The sequence below is a fragment of the Protomyctophum bolini genome, assembly GCF_963924005.1.
Source record: "Protomyctophum bolini genome assembly, chromosome: 7".
Taxonomy (NCBI): Eukaryota; Metazoa; Chordata; class Actinopteri; order Myctophiformes; family Myctophidae; genus Protomyctophum; species Protomyctophum bolini.
The window spans coordinates 4,458,959-4,468,190 of record NC_137868.1 but is presented as its reverse complement, the minus strand read 5'-3'; the positions used below and the strand labels follow the sequence as shown (position 1 = coordinate 4,468,190).

The 9,232-nt window shown below is 42.6% G+C and overlaps 2 protein-coding genes across 2 annotated transcripts; both read left to right on the top strand.

Annotated features, from left to right (window-relative positions):
- The first annotated feature begins 242 nt into the window (after positions 1–242).
- On the top strand, positions 243–2,786 carry LOC308317850 (uncharacterized protein). The gene is made up of 2 exons (XM_080767163.1): positions 243–356; positions 946–2,786. Exons 1-2 carry the CDS (start codon positions 295–297, stop codon positions 1,214–1,216), a joined length of 333 nt encoding a protein of 110 aa, XP_080623289.1. The 5' UTR covers positions 243–294; the 3' UTR covers positions 1,217–2,786.
- Positions 2,787–5,394: 2,608 nt separating this feature from the next.
- riiad1 (regulatory subunit of type II PKA R-subunit domain containing 1) lies at positions 5,395–8,498 on the top strand. Its single transcript, XM_080767208.1, has 4 exons — positions 5,395–5,577; positions 6,549–6,625; positions 8,184–8,236; positions 8,335–8,498. Exons 1-4 carry the CDS (start codon positions 5,506–5,508, stop codon positions 8,403–8,405), a joined length of 273 nt encoding a protein of 90 aa, XP_080623334.1. The 5' UTR covers positions 5,395–5,505; the 3' UTR covers positions 8,406–8,498.
- Positions 8,499–9,232: the final 734 nt, after the last annotated feature.

The following is a 9,232-nucleotide window of genomic DNA, read 5'->3' as shown; positions in this document are numbered from 1 at the left end:
GTGGTAGATCTCATTGCCAACCCCCTTCCTTCCCTTATGGGGGAAAAGTGTGTGTTGTTTAGGTGGTAGATCTCATTGCCAACCCCCTTCCTTCCCTTATGGGGGAAACGTGTGTGTTGTTTAGGTGGTAGATCTCATTGCAAACCCCTTCCTTCCCTTATGGGGGAAACGTGTGTGTTGTTTAGGTGGTAGATCTCATTGCCAACCCCTTCCTTACTTCCCTTACGGGGGAAACGTGTGTGTGTTGTTTTAGGTGGTAAGCCGTCGGACAGGACAGAGGTGGTGTGGTATCACATGCTGCTGGCCGCCAGTTCCTGTGTCGTCCTGTTGGTGGCGCTGGCTGCCTACACCATAAGGTCAGTGCTGGAGGAACGTTTGTATTTATACTTTAATGTGGAACGGTTATCGTGCATATTGTTGTACATACAGTATTGCAGTGAATGTTTATTATTACCATGATATGTTTTTTGTTTAATCTAAATAGTAATTCAGTATGATTCAAGATAGTAGACGGACAGATGGACAGGATAGAGGGCGGGCGATAGACCTGTACTTTCCTTGAACTGTACCTATTCTGCAAACTGTTAATACAATTATCAATCAATCAATCAATGATCAATCAGATTGCACTTTGTGCCGCGCTGCAAGCTTTTTTAAATGCAAATCTTCTCTTCTGTGGAGTCCCCTACCTGGCACCCAAAAATAATTCAGATAGGGGGGGGGGGGCTCCAAATATCATTTTGGTGGTTCCTTGGCACAAAATAGTTTAAGAACTACTGATTTAGAAGCCATTATTTCGTAGAATCGGCCTCAGGTCCTAATGGGTTAAGAAAAGAAAAAAACATTGATAAGTATAAACTATAAGACGTCTTATCTTCCTCTCTCGTCATGTCTATCAGGCGCGTAGGAGTCCTATAAACTAACGTCTTATCTTCCTTCTCTCAGGCGCGTAGGTCTGGTGCAGCCATGTTTCCTCCACAAGCCACCCTCCTCCACATTCTCTGCCACGTCCTCCCGGCCACAGGGGGCGATGTCCCCCCCGTGCTACAAACACACCCTCCCCGGCCAGGAGGAGCAGCAGGAGAGAGGAGGAGGAGGAGAAGAAGAGGAGGAGGAGGAGGGAGGAGGAGAAGAAGAGGACGAGGAGGAGGAGGTGACGGAGGAGACCAAAGTTCTTCATTTCGACAACAGCAGCTACTTCCTGGTTCACACGTAGGCAGCGTTGGCTAACACTAATGCTATAATATTATTAAGACCAATACATACAATACAAAACATTCCAGTGTGGTAAAACGCTTCCAGAACTATAGCTCAGGGAGTCAGCACAATGATCTGGATAATTCAGAGAATCAAATAATTAAAACTGGTGATCGATTTAATAACGGCGATGCAAACAGCAGAGGGCGTGTAAAAAAAGAAAATACAGGATCTTTGTAAGAGAATTGAGAAGAAATTTGCCTAACCCTGTATTGAAGAGGATAAGAGAAAGCACACATAAAAAGAATGTGAAAATCGTATGATGAACCTATAATATCGAGTTTGGTGAGTCGTTACATGCCTACTACTATAGCTATATCACCTCCATTTCCGAAGACAATTCCAGATCGAACGTTGGAATGAGTATATATGGAATGCACTTTACTCAAATATAGTATTACTTTCCCCAGCAACTCGCAGTGTGCAATTACAACTGCCAGAACAGTGATAGTACAGTTAATAATCCAGGTATATTTTTGTTTTGCATAAAGTACTAGTAAGTATTGGCAGCGAACATATACTTACAGTACCAAAGTAGACCTTCTCACAGATTCCACAGTGTAGCAGATGTGTGTCACGCTGTGAGCTACAGTATGCGTAGGCTATACATACACAGCACATGATGCGTTAATTGAAACACTGTCCCGTGAACATAACAGGTGTTGTCTGTCAGGATCAAACTCCTCTCCATTCGTCCATCTTCAACCGCTTATCCGGAGTCGGGTCGCGGGGGAAACGGTTCCAGCAGAGAGCTCCTAGGGGAAAACCAAGGCGTGTGGAGATATAATCCCCCCCCATCTGGTCCTTGGTCTGCCCCGGGGTCTCCACCCAGTGGGACCTCCCTATAGGGAGACGCTCGGGAGGCATCCGTACGTACTATAGTTGATTCGGTTACAGACGCTCGGTGGTCCGTACTATAGCTGCCCGAACCACCTAATCAAACTCCTATAGGCAGATACTGTATATTAATAACGCAGATCTGCAAGCTTTTCCTTTTCTTTTGGGCTCTCGTGGGCTGCCCACCGACAGAGGAGTGTGGAGGGGACAGTTAGGGGTTAATTGTCTTGCTCATGGACACTTGCTGATCGAGGCCTGGAATCGAACCTGGGACAGTCGGTTTGCCAGACTCGCTCTAGTCTAACCTGGGTCAGTCGTTTTTCCAGACTCTCTCTTAACTAGTCGGTTATAATAATAATAATAATAGTGTCGAATTGTCCTTGAGCAAGACTCTTGCTCTCGATGTGCAGGTTGGTGCCTTGCATGGTTTCCTCCGCCGTCTGTGTGTGAGTGAATGGCTGAATGTAATGCACAGTCTTTGTGAAGCACCTTGGATAAAGGCGCTATATAAATGCCCCATTTACCCTCCCACAGGGTTGACACAGTCAGGGTATAAATGCCCCATTTACCCTCCCACAGGGTTGACACAGTCAGGGTATAAATGCCCCATTTACCCTCCCACAGGGTTGACACAGTCAGGGTATAAATGCCCCATTTACCCTCCCACAGGGTTGACACAGTCAGGGTATAAATGCCCCATTTACCCTCCCACAGGGTTGACACAGTCAGGGTATAATTGCCCCATTTACCCTCCCACAGGGTTGACACAGTCAGGGTATAAATGCCCCATTTACCCTCCCACAGGGTTGACACAGTCAGGGTATAATTGCCCCATTTACCCTCCCACAGGGTTGACACAGTCAGGGTATAAATGCCCCATTTACCCTCCCACAGGGTTGACACAGTCAGGGTATAAATGCCCCGTTTACCCTCCCACAGGGTTGACACAGTCAGGGTATAAATGCCCCATTTACCCTCCCACAGGGTTGACACAGTCAGGGTATAAATGCCCCATTTACCCTCCCACAGGGTTGACACAGTCAGGGTATAAATGCCCCATTTACCCTCCCACAGGGTTGACACAGTCAGGGTATAAATGCCCCATTTACCCTCCCACAGGGTTGACACAGTCAGGGTATAAATGCCCCATTTACCCTCCCACAGGGTTGACACAGTCAGGGTATAAATGCCCCATTTACCCTCCCACAGGGTTGACACAGTCAGGGTATAAATGCCCCATTTACCCTCCCACAGGGTTGACACAGTCAGGGTATAAATGCCCCATTTACCCTCCCACAGGGTTGACACAGACGGTCACTATAAATATCACATTTGAACAAGAAGAAATGGGACTTAACCCATTTTTACCTGATTTAAAAACATTCACTTTGAAAGAATATATTCAAAGATTTGCGCCACATTTTTACGATTTTTCGAAACGCGCTAGTTTGTAGATCTGCTATTTTTCAATAGCTAAAGCACGACATAATGCCAAAGTGGTGCCCGCCCAAAATGGGTTAATGTCTGCAGTCTGGTGTTGTCGTTCACACACAGCACACGTGTGTGTTGAAACACTTCTGCGTTTCATTGCAGATTGTGTGGCGACACTATTCGTTTCTCAAGATGCTCTTGTGAAACTAACTGCTCTGCTTTGTGGGGAAGTCGAGGCTGCATCTCCTTCACCAGGCCGGCTCCCCTTTAGAAAGTCAACAACAACAACAACAACAACAACAGAAGCACTTTCAAAGAGCACTTTCAAAGAGCTACAGGTATTTGTTATTGGTAGTGGTAATTTAATGTGTTCCCTGTAGTCTTGAGTAGAAAAGTATTGGCATCAAAGATATAGTATTGGATTGATTGATATATATTTTTTCCAATTAAATCTTTATTGCAGACTCAGGGGAATCCATATCACAGTACAAAATAACAATACAATAGATAAGAAGTAATAAAATAGAAAGAAATATACAATAAAAAGAGTTCCACCATGTTCAGTTTGACAATGGTTCCACAGTCTGGAGGAGAACCTGACAGAACTTCGTATTGGGTTAGTAATGACATCAATGATGTCATTTAATGACTCAGATACTCTACACATAAATCTATACATGAGATTGCGTTGATTGATTGATTGATTGAAAAACAGATTGCAGAATGCGAGTGCTCTTTGAGAGCGGTTTTGAAGGAGGCTGTTGGTATATAGGGAGTACCAAAGAAGTGAATGTAGCCTACTTTATTATAATATTAGAAAGGATAAATGTAAAACTGGTGAACGTGTCCCATTGGATCCCATGTCGTTATTTAGTCACACAAGCTCTTAACCCATTCTGAACGGGAACTCATTTTGGTGTCAGCATCATCTTATGCTTTAGCTATTGAAAAATAGCAGATCTACAAGCTCATAGCGCGCCACCGAGTGGCGCGCTACGAGCTTGTAGGTCTGCTATTTTTGAAAAATCGAAGAACGACTGACATTTTTAGACTCTGATCTCAGGTCAGAATGGGTTAATCAGACCAGTGTGTGTCCAGTGGAAACCTCGTATGAATCTGATCTCAGGTCAGAATGGGTTAATACTCTTCATTCATCCAATGTCTATAAAGCTCACATACCCTCCACTCCACTACGACAAAAAGATAATAAATACTTATTATAATAAATAAATAAATAGCAGATCTACAATTTTATGTACCACTAGTATAAGTGTAATAATAATAATAATAATAATAATAATAATATAAAATAATAACCTCTGGAACCGAACGTTCTCATTGTCTGTGTTCTCTTTACAAGTAGGACTTTTGCAATTAAAAAATGCAATCAAATGTGGAGATATTGAATACCTCTGTGTTAATTGTTTGTTACTGTTTTAGAAGACATGTTATTTTTTTTTCTTCTTTTAGCTACTTCACTCGGGGCCAGTTGTCAGTGAAATACAGTATTATGAAGTTATTGTTCAAAGATAAATCTATATTTTTGTCTAAAAATGTCTGTGCCCTCTGTCCTTTGATAATAATTGATGTGTGTCTTTTCGATGAGGCTTGAATAAATAAATAAATACTTATCTTGTCTGCTGTTCTTCGTAGCATTGTTTGCTAGACAGACAGACAGACAGACAGATAGATTGTTTTGACTTCAATTCAGTACATGTCATGCCAATTTGTAGGCTGTGCAACACTGCCTCCAGCTGGACAAATCTGGAAGTTTTGCACGGCTGCAAGCCGTTGACATAGAAACACATCAAAAACAAGCTGTATTGTATCTTGTCAACAACAGATGACCATGAAAATGTTCCAGCAGGTTGCTTCTCACGTCGTTTTAAACCCTCCAAGTTTGTAGCCTAATTCAGTACAAAATCAACCCAAAGTGAGAACACATTTGATGTGTCTTTGTTGTGGTTGAGAGAGGTGATTATGGCAGCAGCAGACCACCTGGACGTGGGAGCACTGAGCCCTGAGCAACAGCACAAACTGCGACAGTTTAAGGTAAACATTAACAGTTTTGTGTCATGATTGAGCCGAGCGTCCTTTAATTCGGCGCCTTTTTGGTAACAAAGTGCATTCCGTGTAAAACATGCAACGTTTACCACCGAGGTTGCCTTGGTTTTAGTCATTCCAATTCAATTCCAACGAATAAAACTGCCGATATTAAAAAATAACTGCTACAGTGAGTTTGGTGACCTGTCGAATTTCGTGACTCAGGGGTCACTGTTTTGTATGTAGCCTATATATGTTCCAAAACAATGCATGCCATGAACAACGACTTATATGTCTACACATGTCAATACATTAACATTTGATTGATTGAAATGTTTATTTTGAATATAAAGCATTTTTTTAAACAAATATAAGCAAATAATTAATAATAACTACAGTAATAAAAAATACAATAAAAAAGCATATTAAAAAAGGATTGGAAAGAAGCATAGCTAAAGCTCCCACCCCTTCTCCATCTATACAAAATATCAGACAATAAAATGTTCCAAATACTTATATAACTGAATCTGTGATATGTACATATATTACATTTTTACATTAGCCGCAATTTGCAACTCTAGATTTTTTTATAATGGGATGAAGCTAGAGTTGCAATACCCTCCATTGACTCCCTATACTCATCCAAATTGCGTTTGCGATCTGCTTGTATTAAACGACGTTAAACTCACCAACATTGCAGCTCTAGGCCAAGCTTGAATTATCCTCTTTCAATCTGCCGAGCTTGTTTTTCATAAAAATCCACCGTAGAGATGTTATGACTTATGAGCTACTTTCTGTCAAGAAATTCTGTGCAGGTGATTCTATTTTCTATAGTGCTGGAGTTTGGAAGCACTCGTCGTAAGTCACTGAACGGCCCTGTGTACCGCCTGTTTTGAATTTGTACATAATGCAGGAGGCAGCAGCGCGACCCGTTAATAAAAACCAGTGCTCTTGTGTAAATATTGTGTGTTAATGTCCAGATAGAAACGCGTGTGAACAATGAGAAGTACCTGAGGTCTCATCCCGAGGTGGAGATGCTCATCAGTGACTTTTTGAGGTTTGTATTATCTGATATCTTTGGAAGAAAAAAAAAACAAAGTTACATTTTGAAATATGTTTTACTTGGTTTTCAATCTTTTTTCATATCAAGGACCATTAATTGCCATTTGAGCCACGGAGCACCACTTTGACGAGATTCAGCCTCTCAGACCCAAATCTAAAGAATATGTTGTTATTGTTGGATAAGATTATGGGCTGTATTTGGCGTGTCTTAAGTACCAGGTCTTATTACTTAACTTAAGACCTGGAGGCGTAGTCAATGCTCTTTGGCCACCCAGACTAGCCAAATGGCATTGATCACGCCTCCAGGTCGCAATCCCATCAATGCTGTATTGATGTGGTAAAGAGAGAGAACCGGCAAACATTGATCATAAGTCACAATTATAGCATCTATATTCTCTAATTGTATAAACGTCTTAATTAAGCAATGCAGATGTTAAAACTCTTGAGAGTTTAAAATGAACCCATAAACCAGGTCTTATTACTTAACTTAAGACCTGGAGGCGTAGTCAATGCTCTTTGGCCACCCAGACTAGCCAAATGGCATTGATCACGCCTCCAGGTCGCAATCCCATCAATGCTGTATTGATGTGGTAAAGAGAGAGAACCGGCAAACATTGATCATAAGTCACAATTATAGCATCTATATTCTCTAATTGTATAAACGTCTTAATTAAGCAATGCAGATGTTAAAACTCTTGAGAGTTTAAAATGAACCCATAAGGGTCCATTTGGTTTCATTGTAGGCTACAATCTCATTAGTTAGAAAACTATTAGGGTCTATTTGGGACTCTGGTGCAACGCACAGGTCCTCGCTCTACTCCTGGTGAGAGCAGGAGGAGTGGACCTGGTGAGACGTAGGAGGGGCCCGGCCAGGAGACAACCCACAGAGCCTCCTAGTCCCTCCATGTGCCAGAAGTGTACCTCCCAGCCCTGGCAGAGTATAGTTCTGGAGTAGTTCCAACGGATTGTGTGCCCCTGGTTTTTCCCTAGTGGGACTGATTGAGGGTAGCTACTGGGAAGTAAGTCGGGACTTGATCACTCCCGGCTGGGTCGCCTGAGTGAGGGGTATGATGTTGGTAGACCCGAAACCCCGTTGACCTCAGGATACATCACTGAGGATACGTCCCGGGTGCATCCATGCAATGTTTCTTTTGTTATGGTTCCCTAACTATCCATCTGCGAGGACCACCTGGAACCCACTCATGAGGACCTGGTTGAGAACCACTGCTTTAGTGCAATAATTACCTTTCAAAATAGTGTCGAAGTGTCCTTGAGCAAGCTAGACACTGAACCCCTAATTGCTCCTGATGTGCAGGTTGGTGCCTTGCATGTTTTCCGCCGCCATCGGTGTATGTGTGTGTGAATGTAATGCACAATCTATATAAAGCGTCTTGGATAAAGGCCCTATATAAATTTAAAATAATGCAAATTACATTTTAATCAAGTGTCATTTTTAATACGGGCCCTTTGTTCCTAACGCAGTATGTCTACATTGTATACATGCTATCGCTACATCTAAAACATAACAAATAAATCACCAAATGTTTCCACAGAGAGGTGTTTGTGAAGAGGCCTGATCAGGGTGACATTCCACAGTTTGCGGCAGGTGAGAAACAGTGTACAGTATACTGCCGTTTTCCATGCCCGCTGCCATCCCATATAATAATAAACAGTTATTATGAGCATTATATGCTTTAATTTCAGAATACTTCACCAGAGCAGACCTGAGTTCCACCATCCAGCCCAGAGAGAAGACACACACAGACACGCAATGACGCCCCGTTCATATAATAGGACCACTGTGGCCCGCACACCGAAACTATAGCAGGTCCACAAGCTCACACAACATGCCCACATGTGTGACATGTGAGTTTGTAGATCTGCTATTTTTTAAACCATGAGTCTTCAATGCTTTTTTTTGCTTTTTGTTTTTGTCAGGCCAATGACCCCTTTGATGAGAGGGAGATGAATGTTGTATGAATTGTGTTGCCTATTAAACGCTTTTAGCTTCATTCGTATAGTGTAATGTATGTATTTTAGCTTCATAGACTCTTATAGTGTAATGTATTTTCAGACAGTTAAGCATGCATGCACGTAAACCATATATTCAAATATATTGTATGTTCAAATATATATATGTTTGGAGGGACGGCCGGCGCATGAGGCCCTCAGCGGTGGCGGCGGCGGCCGTAGCCGTGCGCGCCGCCAGGCCCGCGGCCGTGCGCCACAGCAGGGTGACGCCGCACAGGTCGATCAGCGAGCCGTCCAGCAGTTCCTGAGGCTCTGCGCCGTCCACCTGCAGGGCGGAGACAGACACGAGAAAGATGTAAGCTACTATTAGTTTTTTATATATTATTTTTATTATTTTGTAACTCATTTTTCACCCCTGTGTCAATCATCTAATGTGATCCTGGGCTCTACACACCCTCCACCAACCTAGTCCCCATATATGGGGGACAAGGGGAGAGCAACGGACTTGAACTCATGCTTCCTTCATGCCTGAGTGTCCAAGTTGCATCCTAGTATTTTCACTATTTCTTTGGGGGCAAAAAAAGAGAAAATGTTTGCCTATAAAGACATTTAAAAAATAGGGATGCCACTT

Excerpts from the sequence above, each read along its gene's own strand:
- LOC308317850 (XM_080767163.1), top strand. The coding sequence starts at position 295 with ATGCTGCTGGCCGCCAGTTCCTGTGTCGTCCTGTTGGTGGCGCTGGCT. Across the intron at positions 357-945 it reads CTGGCTGCCTACACCATAAG|GCGCGTAGGTCTGGTGCAGC; the intron begins GTCAGTGCTGGA and ends TCCTTCTCTCAG.
- riiad1 (XM_080767208.1), top strand. The coding sequence starts at position 5,506 with ATGGCAGCAGCAGACCACCTGGACGTGGGAGCACTGAGCCCTGAGCAA. Across the intron at positions 6,626-8,183 it reads CTCATCAGTGACTTTTTGAG|AGAGGTGTTTGTGAAGAGGC; the intron begins GTTTGTATTATC and ends ATGTTTCCACAG. Across the intron at positions 8,237-8,334 it reads CATTCCACAGTTTGCGGCAG|AATACTTCACCAGAGCAGAC; the intron begins GTGAGAAACAGT and ends CTTTAATTTCAG.